The sequence below is a fragment of the Anolis carolinensis genome, chromosome 1 (assembly GCF_035594765.1).
Source record: "Anolis carolinensis isolate JA03-04 chromosome 1, rAnoCar3.1.pri, whole genome shotgun sequence".
In the NCBI taxonomy this organism is placed as follows: Eukaryota; Metazoa; Chordata; class Lepidosauria; order Squamata; family Dactyloidae; genus Anolis; species Anolis carolinensis.
The window spans coordinates 32,596,506-32,616,893 of NC_085841.1; the positions used below are offsets into that span (position 1 = coordinate 32,596,506).

The 20,388-nt window shown below is 39.8% G+C and overlaps 1 protein-coding gene across 1 annotated transcript in view; it reads right to left on the reverse strand.

Moving 5' to 3' along the window:
• Nucleotides 1-20,388, reverse strand: part of LOC103283034 (spermatogenesis-associated protein 7 homolog) — a 69,216-nt gene that overhangs the window by 30,741 nt on the left and 18,087 nt on the right. Inside the window, exons 3-4 of the mRNA XM_008125848.3 lie at nucleotides 11,206-11,298; nucleotides 7,894-7,941 (exon numbers count right to left, since the gene is read on the reverse strand). Coding sequence (XP_008124055.2) covers nucleotides 7,894-7,941; nucleotides 11,206-11,298 — 141 coding nt within the window. The remainder of the gene's footprint in view (nucleotides 1-7,893; nucleotides 7,942-11,205; nucleotides 11,299-20,388) is intronic.

The following is a 20,388-nucleotide window of genomic DNA, read 5'->3' on the forward strand; positions in this document are numbered from 1 at the left end:
GGAGGTAGGTTGTGACAGTGCGACATTTTGAGAGTTAGTTCCAGATACAAAGGGGAAAGATTATAGGGTAATTTCAGTGGGGAAGTAAGCTTTATTTGGCTGGGAGTGGTGGAGCTGTATAAGTAAAGGTCACAGAAAGGTTATATCAGTATATAAGAACAGGGAGCTGGGGAATGGGACAAAGTGATGGAGAGTTTTCAGGCAAATATGAGAAGTTTATGCAGGATAGAGGACTGTCCACTGCAGCAACTCTAGTCTTCTAGCCCAACACCCAACCATTAATGCAAGCATCCACGTCCATCTAGGTCTAAATATCATCCCATATACCCATCTTGGATGCCATGGCATAGTGCCATGAGCTGTAGTCCCATCATAGGTAAAGGTAAAGGTTTCCCCTGACATTAAGTCCAGTCATGTCTGACTCTGGGGGTTGGTGCTCATCTCCATTTCTAAGCCCCAGACCCATCATAGAGATTCTAAATCTACCTTGTTGCATTGTGGCTTAGTCAGCCTGCAATTCGTGGGATTTTCATGCAAGAGTAGTGTTCTTCTACACAGTAAGGCACAATTGCCAATTTTACATTGGGATGGATTTAGCAGTTCTGTTTTCTAAAATCAAAAATATTTTCCTTGTTCCCGAAGTGGTGCAATCATATGCCCTTTAAACAGCAACACTTTAAGAAAAGTGTTTAGGAAAAAGCCTTCAGGGAACAGCCACAGCTCAGCAATGTAACACAAAATTTAGAAGATAAACTGTCAGATCCAATCCATGGTATCTCCAGGTACATTTGGGAATGCCCCTCCGCCCCCGCCTGTAAAGCTAGTGAGCAATTTCCTCAAGTAAACAAGAATGAGCTAGATGAACTAATGGTCTGACTCAGAACAGAACTTTGGAAAGTTTCTGTGGTGGACTACAATTCCAAGATAAGCTCATTCAAGGGGATTCTGGGAGATGTGGCTCAGCATAAGGAACTCTGCATCTTCCTAACACAAGTAATTACTGAGTAGGTTTCCTAGTAGGCGATCACAGATGCAAGGAAAAATTCTTTATTGCCTAAATATAGGTATAAGTATATTTCATTTAACAAAGTTCCATACATATCTATTGAAAAACAATGGCAAATGTAAAGCAATGGGGTATGTTTTCTATGTTGACCTTGTAAGATTTCTTACCTTCTACCACTGTCCTCTTCTTCCATCACCAATATGTATATCTTTTGAATAGGAATATGTGTTTAGAAGTGAACAGAACACTATTCACACATATTTGCATGGGTGGGTAGATTCTGTATTGTCGAATATGTATTTACTGCTGTATATTGACTGATGAACTTTATATTGCTCCCAGAGCTGGCTGAGCTAAGGAGATTGTGGGGGCTCAACTAGGTGTGCATTTACACTTTACCATTTGACACCACTTTAACTGCCATGCCTCAATGCTATGGAATCATGGGAGTTGTTGTTTTATAAGGCCTTTATCCAAAATTCCTGTTTCTTCACCAAACTACAAATCACAGAGTTCCATAACATTGAGCCATGGCAGCCAAAGTGGTGTCAAACTGCATTAGTTCTACAGTGTAGATGCACTCTAGAAACCTCATCACATGCAGGTCCTTGATGCAGGGAATTCTTAGGGCAGCGGGGCAAATCATGGGTGTGAATCCATCACCCAGCTCCCCTCATTGTCCGCAATGTGATGAGGTCGTAGGTGACCCAGGATACTGTCCAACTCCTCAAAACTGTTACTCAATTACATTCTTCTACTAGATGCTGCAAGAGCTGCTAACTGCAGCTACAAGTAGTCTTAGGAGTATTAAACATATACAACCTTCTCCCTCCCACATGCACACAGTGGCTTCAGCTTCATTCACTACACTGCTTCTTTTGCTACAGTTATAAACCATCATATGATGAAGATTTCTGGAAAGGTCCCTGATTTTATTCCTAGAAACTTGAAGACTCCAAATGAAGCTTGAAACTGCTGCCCATTAGGGTCCCCCTGCCCAACATACCCAGTTAAAGGAAGAAATAAGATATAAAGATTTAAAAACCAAGCATCTTATAGTTAACATCTTGGCATTTGTATTATACATGCAACATTCTTGTAGCTCATCTATTTATTTATTTTTTGGAGAATCTGAATTATAGTCTGGCTGTGATCTTATGAGAAATGGTTTACTGCTTCTCAGAGTTGAAAAGGCTGATTTAGACTGATTCAATATATATAGTTACTTTTTATCAAACTCCAATTCTTGCACAATAGGTTGTGATTTTTGGAATTTGTCTAATAAAAGCATTGGCCCAATATAGATACAGTGGAACCTTGATGTAAGACCGTCCCAACTTAAGAGTGTTTTGAGTTAAAAGATGTTGCTCGGTCCGGGTTTTGCTTTGACATAAAAGCAGCATTTTGAGTTAGGAGCTAGGGAGCAGCCTGAATGCCTCATGCCTCCGTGCCTCATACTCTTGTCTGTTTTGGGAGATTGCTGTCCACTTTGCTTTTGCCACTTTGAGGAACTTTAGGTTAGCTGATTTTGTGAGGTTCTTATTCCAGGTATGTTTGGCTTCATGAGGAGAGAGAGAGGGAGAGAGAGCAAGGGAAGGAGGGAGGCTGGAATGAGTACAGAATGAAGAAAATGATACTTCTGCCTCTTCACTTTGTGTTTCCTTGCCACAACTTTGTGATTCTACCATTTTAAAACTGATCTTTATTTTTTACTGTTCTGTATGAATGTGCATTGATACATTATTTGTTAATTATAAAGTACATTTTCTTATTTAAAAACGTGAGATGCGGTGGAGGATGTGGGCTGGAATTGATTAACAGCATTGTAATGCATTTCAATGGGAAAATTTGCTTAGAGATCAGAGCATTTTGAGTTAAGAACTCAGTCACTGAACAAATTACATTCTTAAGTCAAAGTATCACTGTACTTGGAATATCTCAATAAACACGTCTGGCCTATAGGTGGCATTAGGATGCAAAGTAATGCTTCTGTACTTAAAACATAAATGCTTTACAATAGGTTGAATCTTTTTTTGTCATCAGCATTCTACTGTGAACTCCTTTGCCGTGAATGAGGTCAATGCTGTGCCAGTCAGATTCAGAATGATAATAATCAGATACTAAGCGTGCTTTCAGACAGAGGACTCCTACCACTCATACATCAAAGATGTTGGTTATTCTATATTCTTCCAGGCTACAATTATTCTGCCCTTTTACTATTAATAGATTTTTTCTGGTAAGAAAAATGAAAGAAATCCAGGGTGAGGATCCCTTATCCAATATCCTGAAATCCAAAATATCTGAGGCCTTTCTTTATGATAATTCAATGTACACAAACTTTGTATTCAGTACAAAATTATTTAAAATATTGTATTAAATTATCTTTAGGCTATGGGCATAAGGCACATATGAAAATAAGTGAATTTTGGGTTTAGATTTGAGTCTCATCTCTAAAATATCATAGAATAGAATCATAGAATCATAGAATAGTAGAGTTGGAAGAGACCTCATGGGCCATCTAGTCCAACCCCCTGCCAAGAAGCAGGAAATCGCATTCAAAGCACCCCCGACAGATGGCCATCCAGCCTCTGTTTAAAAGCCTCCAAAGAAGGAGCCTCCACCACAGTCTGGGGGAGAGAGTTCCACTGTCGAACAGCCCTCACAGTGAGGAAGTTCTTCCTGATGTTCAGGTGGAATCTCCTTTCCTGTAGTTTGAAGCCATTGTTCCGTGTCCTAGTCTGCAGGGCAGCAGAAAACAAGCTTGCTCCCTCCTCCCTATGGCTTCCCCTCACATATTTGTACATGGCTATCATGTCTCCTCTCAGCCTTCTCTTCTGCAGGCTAAACATGCCCAGTTCTTTAAGCCTCTCCTCATAGGGCTTGTTCTCCAGACCTTTGATCATTTTAGTTGCCCTCCTCTGGACGCTCTCCAGCTTGTCAACATCTCCCTTCAACTGTGGTGCCCAAAATTGGACACAGTATTCCAGGTGTGGTCTGACCAAGGCAGAGTAGAGGGGGAGCATGACTTCCCTGGATCTAGACGCTATTCCCCTATTGATGCAGGCCAAAATCCCATTGGCTTTCTTAGCAGCCGCATCACATTGCTGGCTCATGTTTAACTTGTTGTCCACAAGGACTCCAAGATCTTTTTCACACGTACTGCTGTCTAGCCAGGTGTCCCCCATTCTGTATCTTTGATTTCCATTTTTTCTGCCGAAGTGAAGTATCTTGCATTTGTCCCTGTTGAACTTCATTTTGTTAGTTTCGGCCCATCTCTCTAGTCTGTCAAGATCGTTTTGAATTCTGCTCCTTTCTTCTGGAGTGTTGGCTATCCCTCCCAGTTTGGTGTCATCTGCAAACTTGATAATCGTGCCTTCTAACCCTTCGTCTAAGTCATTAATAAAGATGTTGAACAGAACCGGGCCCAGGACAGAACCCTGCGGCACTCCACTCGTGACTTCTTTCCAAGATGAAGACGACGCATTGGTGAGCACCCTTTGGGTTCGTTCACTTAGCCAATTACAGATCCACCTAACCGTAGTTTTGTCTAGCCCACATTTTACTAGTTTGTTTGCCAGAAGGTTGTGAGGGACTTTGTCGAAGGCCTTACTGAAATCCAGGTACGCTACATCTACAGCATTCCCTGTATCGACCCAACTCGTAACTCTGTCGAAAAAAGAGATCAGATTAGTCTGGCATGACTTGTTTTTGGTAAATCCGTGTTGACTATTAGCAATGACTGCATCTGTTTCTAAGTGTTTGCAGACCACTTCCTTAATGATCTTTTCCAGAATCTTGCCTGGTATCGACGTGAGGCTGACCGGACGGTAATTGTTTGGGTCGTTCTTTTTTCCCTTCTTGAAGATAGGGACCACATTCGCCCTCCTCCAATCTGCTGGGACTTCTCCCGTTCTCCAAGAACTCTCAAATATGATCGCCAGTGGTTCTGAAATAACTTCCGCTAGTTCCTTCAGTACTCTTGGATGTAGTTGATCTGGCCCTGGCGACTTGAATTCGTTTAGAGTGGCCAGGTGTTCCTGGACAACTTGTTTCCCTATTTGGGGTTGGATTTCCCCAAATCCTTCATCCATTTCATGTTGCTGAGGTTGAAGATGGCTTTCTTTTTGTGAGAAGACCGAGGCAAAGAAGGTATTAAGCAGTTCTGCCTTTTCCCTGTCCCCTGTCGCCATCAACCCATCTTCTCCTCGCAGAGGCCCTATCGCCTCCTTTTTCTTTCTTTTTCTACCAACGTAAGCAAAAAAGCCTTTTTTGTTGTTTTTAATGTCCCTGGCAAGCCTGAGCTCATTTTGCGCTTTAGCCTTGCGAACCTTTTCCCTACAGGAGTTGGCTATACGTTTGAATTCTTCTTTGGTGATTTCTCCCCTTTTCCACTTCTTGTGCATGTCACTTTTGAGTTTTAGCTCAGTTAGAAGTTCTTTGGACATCCATTCTGGCTTCTTCGCATGTGCCATGTTTTTTTTCTTTGTTGGCACTGTTTGCATTTGCGCCTTGAGTATTTCACTTTTAAAAAATTCCCATCCATCGTTAACTCCCTTGTCTTTTAATATTGGCATCCATGGAATGCTGCTCAGTATTTCCTTCATTTTTTGGAAGTCAGCTCTCTTAAAGTCCAGAATGCGTGTTTGACTTGTCTTAGTTTCCGCCTTCCATTGTATCACAAACTGCAGGAGCACATGGTCACTTGCCCCTAAGGATCCGACGACTTCTACTGTATTGATCAGGTCTTCCACATTTGTTAAGATTAGATCTACATGCAAATACAGCTATTCTAAATTCCCCCAAAATACAAATTACTTGTGGTCCCAAGCATTTACAATAAAGGACAGTCAGCTTGTAATAAGGAAACAAGTGACACCTGCAATGTGAAGTAAAAGTCATGTGGACCTCCCATTAACTTTGATAAGTGAGTCAGTGCAATACTATACAACTAGATACAAATAAAAGCCTTGCCTGGAAGCACCTTAAATACAAAATTCTATTGGTAAGATATGATTAAGTTACCTGAGGTTTTGTGAGTATTTGTGCTTTTAAATTCATTGTGGAAAATGATATTCAACACTTCCTTGTTTAACATCTCTTCCACCTTATGCTAGGGAGCTTAATGGCACCAATGTGCACTGCAAAAAGTCATTTAAAGGCTGGAGCAAAGTGGACAGCAGCCATTTGTAATTGCATGGAGGGAGGACGGTCCCATCTACACTGACATGTAATTGAGTTTCTGAATCTAGATAAACTGTTTTAAACTGGATTATATGGCAGTGTATACTCCTATAATCCAGCTCAAATAAGAAAATCTGGATTCAGAAACTCAATTATATGGCAGTGTAGATCCAGATGAAGACTCTTGGCAGTATCTAACTGCAATTCTCCAACTGGGAGAAAAGAGCAGATTCTGCATTCCCAAAATTCCATATGTATGTGTGTCTTTTCAAGTCAAATGTTGGTTAATAGAAATCACATGAATAAGCTTTTTTAAGTCTAGGAATACTCAGAAGTGGTTTTGCTAGTTCCTTCCTTTGCAATATAGCCTATAGCACTGGTATTCATTGATAGTCTCTCATCCAAGTACTAACAAGCACTGACTCTGCTTAGCTTCCAAGAACAGAATGAAATCTGATACCTTTAGGTATTCAGACCTTACTCCATGCCCTCCAATATTTTCCAGATGAATAATGGGGTATGTGACCTCGCAACACCAGAGTGTGGCCAAGATTGCAAAAATGAAGAACAGGCAAGCCAGGTGGGCATGCAGCACTTTGCCTTTGTCTGAGCCTATAGGAAGGTCAAGATTCTCCCCTTCCTCCTCCCCAAGAGCTAACTGAGTGCAAACTACTTTAGCATTTTGAACTCATTTCGCAGCAACTGAAGTAAACTGTGCGCAGATCTACACGGACTCATCCTGGGGCCAATCCAGAGTGGTGAAAGCTGGATCAGCCCTGGGATGGTTTAGTCCGCCACCCTTCCTACCAGTGCTCTGAAGGCAAGACGGAGTCCTGGGGTTGTTGTGTGTTTTCTGGGCAGTATGGCCATATTCCAGAAGTATTCTCTCCTGATGTTTCACCCACATCTATGCAGGCATCCTCAGAGGTTGTGAGGTATATATATACCTCACAACCTCTGAGGATGCCTGCCATATATGTGGGTGAAACACTGTGATCCCGGCCATGAAAGCCTTCGACAACACAGGAAGGAGTCCTGTTTAGCAGTGCCAAACCCAAGTTAGTGCTGCCAGACAGCCAACCTTACAATTCCATGACTCATGCAACATGGTCAGTGTAGATGCGCCCTGAGACAAAGGGGGAAAGTGGGAGTTGGAGAAAAAAAACTGGTACATACTAAAAGCAGCTGAAAAAAGTGTGACAATAGAGGATTAATCTGGATTGTCCCTGCCAAATTGGTACAGTTGAAGAATATGGAACTCCAGGCTGTACATTGAAGAGCGGGTGCTTATGGTTCTGTTCTTTTCCTCTGGCTTTAAAACTGCAACCAAATGTTGCTTAGGTCCTCTACAAAATGGTTGGAAGAGGGAGGATTCTCATGGATTGTGAGACGTGGAAGACAAGGCTCACATACATAAATCCACAGAGCCCTATGCTCTGCAAATGTCATGGAGGACACTTTAGAGTCCATATTTCACACAGCACCAATCCATACAATGCACACAAACCTAAAGCAGTTGTACCTTTGTGAGGTGTCATTTGGTTTTCTAAAAGCATTACATTTTTTTTCCAAAATGGCATGAGTGCTCTATGTATGTATGTGTGTGTTTTTGAGAGAGAAATAAAGAGATCATCCAAAACAAATATTTCCAGACCAAACAGGGTGAAACCAGACATTATTTTGAAAGCAAAGCAAGTTATACTTACATTTGATGCTTGTGTTCAAACTCTTTGGAGCAGATGAATCAACAGCAGCTGAATTAACAACAACAAAAAATGTTTATCTGTCTTCTCAGTGTTTCACTTTCAAATTACAGGAAAGAGCTGGAAAAGGCCTGCTTACAATGGATAGGGGGCCAAGACTGCTGAAAGTCTGGATTCAATTAAACTTGTGCTCTTAAGTAACCCAGGACTGTAAATCCTTTACATATAACATGGATGATAGTATATGAGCTTAAAATTTGGACATTACCCATGTATATAAATAGAAGGTATGTATTTGCTTTTGTTTTTAAGTAGTGTGCATATTTTGGTTCTCAAACTTTTATTTGGCTCCTTTAAAAAAAACCACACACACAGCATAAATAGACATTATTTTAATGAGCTATCACACTGGTAAAAAAACCCTGGATAACCCATGTAGGCTAAATGCATGACAGTTTGAAATCTATACAATTACAATAAATCAAATTTTATCAGAGGAAAAGCCATCTTCTGTATGCACAATCAATCAATAAATTAGCTTAACTGTAAAAGCAAAATCTATCCGCTGAGGCATTATGAATATCTCTAGCACTTTGGGATGATACGAGCCTTGCAAAAACCAGAACACCTAAGGAGACAATATTGCTATTTCAGCACCTATGTCTCAGGGATACATCTAAGTGGCTTATTATGAAAAAAGGAAACATGAAAATATACCCAGCCTATATTTTTTGCCATGCAGAGAGTTGCTTTCTGCATGAATGACACCCCTACCCCTGGTTTCATTTCTAGACTATCACCAACTTTATGATAGAAATTAGTACACACAAATAGGAACATTTCATAGATTTTAATATTGGCCCCAAATCCAAAATTATAGTAACACTGATTGCATGTGCATTTCTTCCCTTTCTGTCTTCAAACATCTCTATTCTATTCTTTGTCTAACAAGAAAATAATGCATAATAATCAAGATAAAAATATAGTACACCCACACCCATTAAAGAAAGATTATTCACAACCCATTAAATATCAAGTATTTGGTTAAATAAAAATAATTTTATCTCCTGAGAAAAGTTATATGTGTGTGTGTAACCTAATTTCACATAGGAGGAAGTTCCGCAGCCTGGGGGTGACAAACAATAAGGCCCATTCCTGTGTCCAGGAAGATGGTGGGACCAAAAGAAAGTGTTCTACTGAGTATTTTAAGACTCCAAGAAGTTAATACAGGTAAATGCGGTCTCTCAGATAATCTAGAGCTAAACCACACCATACTTATAGATCATTACAACTGTACCCTCAGTCTCTGTTCCACTTCTGATACGATAAATAAATTTATAGATCATAACAGCACTCTAAACCGTGTGCAGAATTAAACTGGTAGTTTTGCTGATGAAAGCTACTAAATCAATAAAAAACCCTACAAGTTCTAGCCATTGTATTTTGGTGCTATAACATATGGACGGAGCTTAAATGCTGGAAAACAACTTTCAAGAAATATTTCTTCCAGCTACCTTGAATGCCTGAAATCTGTGTGAACTGGAGCTATGATTTGCAGCTAGCAGTTACAAAGGGAACATGCTGAATTTTGCTACAGCAAGCAGCTTCGTGATGGGAGTGAAAGAAGCCTCAAACTTGATTTGGACAGATGAGATATCTACTGAGCTTCCGAGCTCCCGGTGTGCCAGGAATTTGCCTCTATAAATTTTGGCTCTGAAGAATGCAACAGAGTCACACAGAATCTGCTGAAGGTTGTATCCTGCCTGTGAATAGTGTCTTCGTGTTCTGCTTGGCTCTTCTTTATGCCTTCTTTGTAACATGGTGAGATTGAGCCAAGAAAAAGGGGGACTGCTCTACTTTGGAAAAAGGTAATGAGTGTGAACCACCAGTGCCTCTCCATGCTACCGTTAAATGACTCAGATTCTTTATTAGCATGAAAGGCCAAAGTAGAGGAAACCTGCAGTAGTTGCCTGTGACCTCCTAGTTTTCTCCCATTTTTTTTATCGTGTCAGAAGTGAGAACATATTGCAAGTTGCTTCTGGTGTGAGAGAATTGGCTGTCTACAGAGATGTTGCCCAAGGGATGCCCAGATGTGTTAGCTGGGAAGCTTCTCTCATGTCCCTGCAAGCTAGAGTCGACAGATAGGAGCTCACCCCATCTCACGGATTCGAACCGGCAACCTTCAGGTGAGCAACCCAACCTTCAGGTCAACAGTCCAACTGGCACAAGGGTTTAACCCATTGCTCCACCACTGCTCATTTTTCTCCATGATTGAATGTGTCAGGTGAAAAGTGAACAAAAGTTTAATTTAAAGAAAAATCAAAGGAGGGGCAAGCATGCCAATGCATGAGGGTAGATTTTTTTTAGTTGATAAGGAGGTAGAACAGATGTAACCAGATGCATTTCATTCAGCCAAAGAGACAGCAGCAGTGCAGGTAGGTAAAACTGATGCAATATAGACAAATTTGCCATGTATCTCCCTGCACATTGCATCTCCCATTAGCCAAGACCCTTCACTGAACAACAAATCCTAAGACTCTACAGGGAGTAATCATGGTCATTAAAATAGTACCACTTGTTATAAGTGTGTAGTGTGGATAATACATACCCTTGGTGCCCCTCCTACTGTTATCCCTTCTTTCTCTTTCCCTCTCCTCATACCTTTTCCCCTTTTCTTTCTCTTCTTTTCTTCCTCCCTCCCTCCCTTCCTTCTCCATTCCTTTCTTTCCTTCCTCTCCCCTTTCTCCCTTCTCCAGCTCTGAGGTCCTACATCGCAATGCCACAAAGTTTCCAGGGCAACATGGCTCTCTTTATGGCTGCTTTCTTTCTTCCACCACTTATACACACGTCACTTTTCCTTCCCAGTGACATCAGAGAGGGCCATTTTACCTAGCCTTTACCGAGCAACAGCAAACCCAGTGATATCACAGAGGGCTACTTTACCTAGCAAAAGCCTTTGTCAGGGAGGCAGGCAGGCAGACAGGCAGACAGACAGTCACACACATATATGGATTTGTGATTCAATAGGAAACAGAGACTCTGATTCTAATAGGGTGATTTAATTTGAGGTATACAGTCAAGAATCTTGCAGAACAACTTTGAAGTTCAGACTCAATCCCACAGTGGAGCCGCTATTCCACTGAATCAAATCAGTCTGTTTCTACTGATATATTTCCTTGTAGGATATTATCACAGACTTTCAGTTTTGGGTCTTGAGAAACAACGCTAAACTATTATGAAGTTGATCTAAGACGCTCAGCTTTCTCCAGTGAAATCAGCTTGATGGACATAGTTATTGTTGGGTGTTCCAAATACCTTTGGCAGATAGCAATTTTCTGTAATGTGTGGCCATTTGGTCTTGGATGATGTACTGACTTGACAGCTTGCACGACGAACCAGGAGAAAAGGCTAAGAAAACAAATAGAACCTTTATTTCAGTTAGTGGATTTAGAAAATATCTTGTACAAGTGATCTGGATTCTTAAACTTTGTTATTGTTTTTGACTTCAAGTTGACCCTGAACAAAGTGTCCCACATTGTTCTGCTTTGCCACGGGGCATGGGGAAGCCACCACCACACGCCTGGCCTTGCCGGGCTCCTCTGGCAGCTGATCCCATGGGGGAAGCGTGATGTGTGTAAGGAACACATGGCTTTCCCCCATTAAAATCAATGGCAACACGGAAAGCTTCCCATGTTGTTTCAATAAAAGTATGAAGTGAGGGTTTCCAAATTTTTAGGGCAGTGGGATTACATAAATAGGAACAAAACACTGTTCTAGAATTCTGAGTGCATTTTCACAGGTTGTTTTCAAAAGTTACCAAGATATTAAATATTCATCACATTTAGTGCCATCATGCAGGAAAAACTTTTGGAAATACCAGAAATGAAACAAAAACACATAAATGAGTTTAGTTTTTATCCATCTACTTTTGGGCCAGTTGCAAAAAAATAAAAAATAAAAAAAATAAATAAAAGAAAAGCCAAGCTATTCCTTTTTGAAAATCTCTATAAAGTTTTGAGGACTAGTTTGTGTATAGTTGATAATGGCTTTGACCTCAGAGGGGCTGGACATTTAGTTAACCTTCCCATACCTGATCACTTCAGACTGTGTTGGGCTACAACTCCTTTTCACAGTGAAAAGGCAACACCTATGAAACTGGGAGTTGAGGAATACTGCAGTCCAAAACACCTTGACTTCACCATTTTTGGAGAGATTCCCAAAACTTTATGCTCAGAATGAATGCCGCTGCAAGGTCTTTTGGGCTTTACTGCCAAATAGTGCTGGTGTCTCACCAAGATTCCATAGTATTGAGCCGTGGTGCCAAACTGCATTAATTCTACAGTGGAGATTTACCAACGATGAAACACTACTAGGGTCTTTTAAAAATTTGGTTCTACAAAAAGTTTTACAAATTATGGATGGATATCTGAAATTACAGCAGCCAATATCCCAGGATGCAATTAACTAGGCTTTGGAGATTTGAATACCTTTTGAGATTTGAATACCTTGAATACCTCTCAACAGTCTTGGGTTGTCATTTAGCATCTATGGGTGTGTGTCACAAACCACAACCCAAAGCCTTCATTATTCAGAAAATGTCATCCTTCCATTACAGTCTTTTCCAAATTGACAGTTTTAACACTTTCCCCTCAGGAAGAGACAGCTGGACCTGTTTACCTTCTACAACCTTCACATTTCATTTCTTGACCTTTTGGCTAAATTAACTGTAGTGCCTTTCACAATTTTGAAACATAACTTTGTTTTCACCTGTTTCTAAAAATCAGGTTGCAACACCGTGTGTGTGTGTGTTAAACAAATCTGCATGAAAAACTGTTTGCAATTTCCCTTAATGTATGCCTTTTGGAAGCCATTACCCTTAATATAGTGTTTTTTTCTTTTAAATGTTTATTGATGCAACAATAGTATATTCATCCTCAACTGTATTTTTGATAGGAGTATGATGTTGCGAAATTGAAAGAAGCCAGGACATTTTAAAAGAAATTGTTGCTGGGATGTCTATTTAAAATGTTTATGAGATGAAACTAATTTGCTAATATAATTCTGATGCTCAAAATGTATTTTTAAAAAGAGGAAGTCAAAGCAGAGCTTTAAATACATTTATACATATCAATATATCCTAGAAATTGTTATCCTGCCCACTATTAGAATCTGCCTGTGTGAAAAAGAAAAAAAAATCTGTAAATTTGATCAAAGCTTAGAAAAATTGTTTTAAAAACACAACTGATTTGGGATTGCCACCTTCCCTACGTAATAAGAGCTGCCCTTTGTTGAATATGAATGTGGCAGAATTGCTCAGTTCTTTTTTCTGCAGGTATAAATCCACTTATGAAGACGTAAGTTCTTAAGTGAATTCTGTATGAAATATATTCATTGTCTGACTGCTGCTCCAGAATCATACCATCCTTCCTTATAGACAATCAAAGTCTCCCAGATTCTACTTGGCTCTGCTTCTTCCCAGAGGGGTAAACCCAGAAGGTGATGGTGGGGGATTCCTATTCAACCCCCTGTCAATTTGCCTGTGGGGTTCCTCAGGTTTCTGTGCCCCCCAGAATTTGGGAGTATAGTATATCAGTACATAGATGATACCAAACTCTGCCATCCTTATCTACCTCAATCCAAGAAGGCTGCCTTGGTTTTAAACTGGTACTTGCCATCAGTAATGGATCGGACAAGAGAAAACAAATTGAAACTTAATTGTGACAAGATAGAGCTGTTCCTGGTCAATTTGTTTCTGGACACAATTCAAATTGCTGGTTATAATCTATAAAGCATTATATGACTTAGGTCCAGGCCATCTGGAAGGCCATATCTCTCTGCATGAGCTGGCGTGTGCCCTGAGATCAACAGGGGAGGCCTTTCTCTCAGTTCCACCACGTCACGAGGAAAGTTGGTGGGAACACAGGAAAAGTTCCTTCTTGGTAGCAGTCTCAGATTCTGGACCTCTAGTCCCTTCTGTTAGCTTGTCCCTTATAAGGATAGTAATTGTCTCTAGGATGTCCCCTATTTTGAGGGTTGGAAATATTTTCCTTTTACATAGACAGAAAAAAATGCCAAAACAATCCTTTATTTTGGGATGCTAATGCTCCATAAAGACAGAAAGCTGTGTACCATGAATGTGGACAATATGCTAGTAGTATGCATACTGTATTGAGATGGGATGCATATTCTTCTCATCACACCTGATTATTATGATTCTTATGATTTGAAAATATTGCGCTTTGGATCATCACACCACGGAAGGCTGGCTCCTCCCAATCCATTCAAAACACCTCCTACATCACTCTATGACCTTTTAAAGTATCATTGCTGATGGGGTGCATACAGATTTTCCTATCCCATACAAAAATAGCACTTCAGCAAGAGAAGAATCCATAGCATTTCAAAAAAACATGATTAGAATTCTGTCTGCAACACTTTGCAGACAGATTCTGATTTCATGTGATGAAACCAGTTCAAAATCATTCTCAAATAGTCCCAGAAACGGAGTATTTCCCAATGTGATAAGGTCCAAACTGTTATTTATTCAATAGTGATAAGTTTTGTGATGACAAAAATCAAAGACTTCTTTAACAAATGGACACTACATCTATGATAGTGGTTCTCAACTTGGGGTCCCCAAGTTGTTTTTGGCTTTCAACTCCCAGAAATCCTAACAGCGGATAAACTGGCTGGGATTTCTGGGAGTTTTAGGCCAAAAATATTTGGGGACCCCAGGTTGAGAATCACTGATCTAGGGAGTTCTTAATGTTCAAACAATGTTCTTCCCACTTTCCAAAATACATACCAGGTTGTGTTTTGTGTGCAAAAATAGGTAAAGAATGCAACCATTTGAAAGAAGAAAGACAAAATGTTATCAAGAGTTATGGTCAGCCTTCCATTGCAAGTGTTATTCTTGTGGATTTGATTATTTACGGATTTGATTAAAATGTTTTCCCTAGGAATTTCTAGGTCCTCTGGTGCAATTATACTGGAGAACCCAGATTCCTAGAGATGTGTTCTCTCACCATTTTTTATTTGTGGTTTTCACTTTCACATGAATCTTGTGTTCCTAAATCTCAGTGAATGTGGAGAACTGACTGTATATAGAAGTCTTGTTTTCTTTTGTCTATAAAGAAATCATTCCTTTTCTGTCCTCTTATTTTCATCTCTCCTTTGAACAGAGCAGCTGCCTACTCTTGGGGATTCTTTTGCTTCCAAGCATGACATAGAGGTGTTGAAACTAGATAGCTTTGAGAAGATAATGTTAATTAAAAAAGTGAAAGTCTGGACTTGCTGTTTTTACTTCATACATATTGCTTGGACAGTTTCAGACTGCATTTGTAATGGAAGTCAGAAAATTGATTGACTGTTTAATCCTCCATGTCCTCAAGAGGCACTTTTAATATTAAGTCTGTAGCCCATTTATTGAAGGTAGTAAGACAAAAATAAATGCTACCTTAATGATTGTTCATATTTAATAAACAATGTGGATCAAACTGACCTGTGCCACAACTTGAAACCAATGGATCAAAAGATCAATTAAAGGCATTTTCCTTAATGTGCCCCCTCTTCGCTTTAGTATTTCAGTTCACTGTAGTAGCACCCTTCTGAACTACATTTAAGAGTTAACAAAAAGCCAGGAAACTAGAAAATGAAAGGCATTTCTGGATTGTTGGAGCCAAGTTTACAGATGAGGCACTTTGTTTCTTTTGTTTCATCTGTTACTGTTTTTTGTTTTTTAATTATCCTTTTTGAGATAATGCAAAAGAAACTTACTACAAATATCAAACAACTTTTTTATTTTCTATTATTTGCAACCTAACCTAGTGCATGATTACTTACACATTGATTTAATAAGAGCTATTCCCAAGTATGAACGAATAGGTTTGATGCATTGGGCCTATATCCAGTTGTTAGTCCCAACTGGATCTGCCTTGTGAATTCATGAACATTTAGTAAATCAACATTTATTTAAGTTCCATGGATACAGCTGGGACTCATAATTGAATTTATGTTGCTGCATTAAAACATCACACACAATTAAGATGTGATCACAAGCTTGTTCTGTGCAATGTTTTTGTGCAATTCAGAGAATGTTTATAATTATTCAAGCAGAGAATGGGTGGCGAAAACATTTGGCCATGTGCTATTTCACACTATACCAGTGGTTCTTAATCTGCGGGCCCCCAGGTGTTTTTGCTTTCAACTCCCAGAAAGCCTAACAGCTGGTAAACTGGCTGGGATTTCTGGGAATTGTAGGCCAAAACACCTGGGGACCCACATATTGAAAACCACTGCACTATACAATTACAGCACTATATGACACTTAAACTGCCATGGTTCCATCCTATGCAACCCTGGGATTTGCAGTTCAGGGAAAGATATTAGGAAGTCTAAGCAAGAAATATCATGTGCCAGACCAGACTATGGATCTCAGCATTCCACAGAACATTGCAGAAAAGTTAAAGTGGAATATAGTGTTATAATTGTGTTCAATATGACCCCCATATCCATGGAGGCAATATATAGGCAGTCCCCGAGTTACAAATATTCAACTTACATATAATTCATAGAAATCTACCCCTAGGAAGAAAAATTCACTCCCGTAAGTGTTATCATGGGGAAAAGGTGTCTTTATCATCAATCCTTGTTTCCACAGCAAGCCATTTTTTTTTCAAAATCAAATTACCACAGGGACAGAAAGTGAGATGAAATCTTCTGAACAGGGACACAGAGAACAAAAAAAACATCACAGGGGTGTTTTTTTTTAATTATTATTCCGTGTCAGGAACAACTTCTAGAGTGAGAGAATTGGCCATCTGCAAGGACGTTGCCCAGGGGACGCCGGATGTTTTTTGATGTTTTTACCATCCTTGTGGGAGGCTTCTCTCATGTCCCCACGTGGAACTGGAGCTGATAGAGGGAGCTCATCTGCACTCTCCCCGGGTGGGATTCGAACCTGGCAGCTTTCAGGTCAGCAACCCAACCTTCAAGTCGTGAGGCTTTAGTCCACTACGCCACCATGTTAACCCCTCCTGATTCTATCCAAAGCGCGCTCTCTCTCTCTATATATATATGTGTGTGTGTGTGTGTGTTTTACTATGGAGTAAACAACAAAACCAAATCACACCAAATTTAGCCACAAAAGATACAGTCATCCAAAATATGGCTTTCAAACAAAAAAACCTAGAAAAATAAGGTCCAAATTAGAGGATGAAGAAAAGCCATTTCCCCCCCTAGCTGCCAGTTAGAAGGGTAGGCCCCACCCAATTTGTTTCCTAGCAACCCACTCAGCCACAATGGAGCTCTGGGCTTCTTTACTCAGGCCTCTTCCACACTGCCTATAAAATACAGATTATCTGATTTAAACTGGATTATATGGCAGTGTAGACTCAAGGCCCTTCCACACACCTATATAACCCAGAATGCCAAGGCAGAATAATTCACAGTATCTGCTTTGAACTGGATTATCTTTAGTCCACACTGCCATATAATTCAGTTCAGACTGGATTTTATACAGTTGTGTAGAACGGGCCTCATATAATCCAGTTTTAAACAGATAATATAAGATTATAAATACAATATATAAAAATTACTGTGGTATAATAATAATACAGAACAATATAATCTCTAAAATCAGGATAGTAAATAAAGAGCAACACTCTGAAAACAGGAATTCCAGAAAGGAAACAACCAGGGCCAGTTCACACCTCCCAACAAAGGATTCCCCCAGGCAGGAAGCAGCCAGGCTTTGAAGCTGCAAGGCCATTAAATGCTAATCAAGATGACTAAATGCAGCATTATACTTGCTGCACTGAAGCTATTAATTGCTATTCAACCTGGCCAACCAAGAATTCCACAAGGTAGAAAATGGCCAGGCTTGCAAGCAGCAAGGCTATTTAGTGTTGTTCAACCTGACCAACCAACATTTCCCCTAGACAGAAAACCCTCAGGTTTTGAAGCCACAAGGCTACTCCGTCCCATTCAGCCTGCTCAAGGAAGGATGCCCCTATATAGAAAGCGACCAGGCTTTGAAGCACCAAGGCTATTCAGTGCAATTCAAATTGCCCAAAAAACCATTCCCCTAGAATGCAAGTACCCAGCCTTCCGAACAACAAGCCTATTCCAATGTATTCCAGCTCACCAAACAAGGATTTGCATAAGAAGAAAACAGCCAGGCTTTGAGGCTACAAGGCTATTCACTGCTATTCCACCTGGTCAACAAATGATTCTCAGGGTACCCATGGCAGGGCACAGCTAATATATATATATGAATGACTGGAGTTACAATAAAAAATGTACCGTTCTGACTTACATATAAATTCAATTTATGAACAAACCTACAGAACCTGTATTTTTGTAACTTGGGGACTGTCTGTACACAGTTTCACTTATTCATGGTTTCACTTATTTACTTAGGACCTCCTGTACAAGCTACATCCTCTTAAAAGCTAAACAATTCATCCTATTGAAAATAAAAGGGTTCACTATTATCCACAGGTCATGTGAAGTTCAGGAATATGTCCCCTACGGATATGCGGGCTGTACCATAGTTTGAAAGGAGCCACGAGAAGCATCTGCCAATCCTCCACACAATAATCTGAAAATCCCAGTCTATCAAATGCCTCATCTAGACTTTATTGATACCCACGAACTAGTATTCTCTCCCATCCCCTTAGCAATTTTTCGTTTCATTTGAACATGGTGCATATTTGTTGTCATTGCTTTTGTAATTTGCCATAGCTACAAGTTGAGTTTTTATTGGGTATGTGTTAATTTGTAGTTCTTAGAATAGATGGAATGCAGAATTAAGGCATAATTTAGGGAATTTACCTTTTTTGGGTTAGAACTCTTAGAATTATGGTCAGTGGCCACATTAGCTGAGGATTATGAGAGTTATTGTTAAAATGTAATATTTCCAAGATCTGGTCTGACTCCTCAAAGGAGAATTGCATTCATGGTTAGATGAAAAAATTATTCAGTTTGTAGGATCTTTTTCAACCATAGAGCTTTCATCTCCCATTTCAACACTATCTATGCTTTTAAAAAATGAATAAAATCTGCATAGCACCTGGGAATTTGAACAGCCTTTTTTCTTAGTACCTGAAGCTATTCAGCACTGTGTATTTTGAGACATATTTTCTCTCAATATACTTTCATATTATTTTTATTCTGAGAAATATGTCAGATGCATAATTGGGAAGTGTGAAAGATGGTGCATAACTATGATCCAATTTACACATTAGTCTGGGAGCTGCGGGTCACATCTTTTCAAACCAAAATTCATGCAGATCAATCATCCCAAAATTCCACATATTAAAAATATGAAAAGACTAAAAATAGCTCAGTTTATGTGGTACTGCTTAAAAGATGGAATATTGTTAGGAAAAAATAGATTCCTTGAAATCATAGCAAATTTCACAACCTGGTCGTTATACATCTAACAGTCAAAGCACAATGAAGATAGGAGAACTTGTGGCAAATATCTAACATAACCTCTGGTATACAAGGAACATCAGAAAATTGTTAACTGGAGGAAGGTCAGGCTCTAATATAGTGTGATGGCTGGGATCTCAAATGTGATAATAATCAAAGACATTAGGTCTTTCTGCTGAATTGGATGAAAATGTTCCCTTACATACAAGATTGTGTATCTTAGTGAAAATAATGGCCTGAGTATCCTTTAGCTGAAATACTTGGGAGCAGAAATGTTTCAGAGGTTTCAGATTCCCTCTCCCCCCATTTTGAAATTCCTGAATTTGCATATACATATACATTTCATATATTCTCATATCTTTCTCCAGCATCACATTACATTTGCTCACTACTTGTGTTGTCTATCAGAAGGTGGAGGGTTGCTATGTATGAGAGGCTGCTATAAAGAGTGCCATGTAGTTGGGATAGCTGCAAGAAGGGAGGAAGGGAGAGGTGAAAGGGAGAGGTTAAATTAAAAAAAAAAAAAAGAGGATCGAAAAGAGAAAAGAAACCAGTAAAGAGAAAAAGAAACAAGACAGATAATGTGGTCATGGCAGGAATGATAAAGGAGGAACCAGAAGGGAAGTCTGAATCAGTAAATTTCCATTTTGCAACTTGATCCTAAGAGAAAGAACAAATGAGAATAGAAAGGGAACCCCATCCCAGTCCAACACTTTTTCTTTCTATCAGAAAAATAAGGAGGAGAATACAGAGGTGAAGATGTGGAAAAGAAGGAGCCCCTACCACCTGTGAACTGCTACTGCCCTGCCAGCCCCTGCCAAAAGAAAAATGGCGGGAAAGGGAGAATAGGAAGAACGGGGTGGGGGAGACCAATCTTAACTTGCACAAATTCATATCTGTCACTATTTCACAGATCAGCCTATCCCAGGTCTCTCAGGCTTTCTCCAGCCCTAAATGTAAGCACAAGAGTGCCACAGCCCCTGCCCTGAAAGTGAAAGGGAGGAGTCAGTGGCAAAGTTTGAGATTTTGAAGATTTTCAGTTTTCTGGTTTCCAGGTATGAT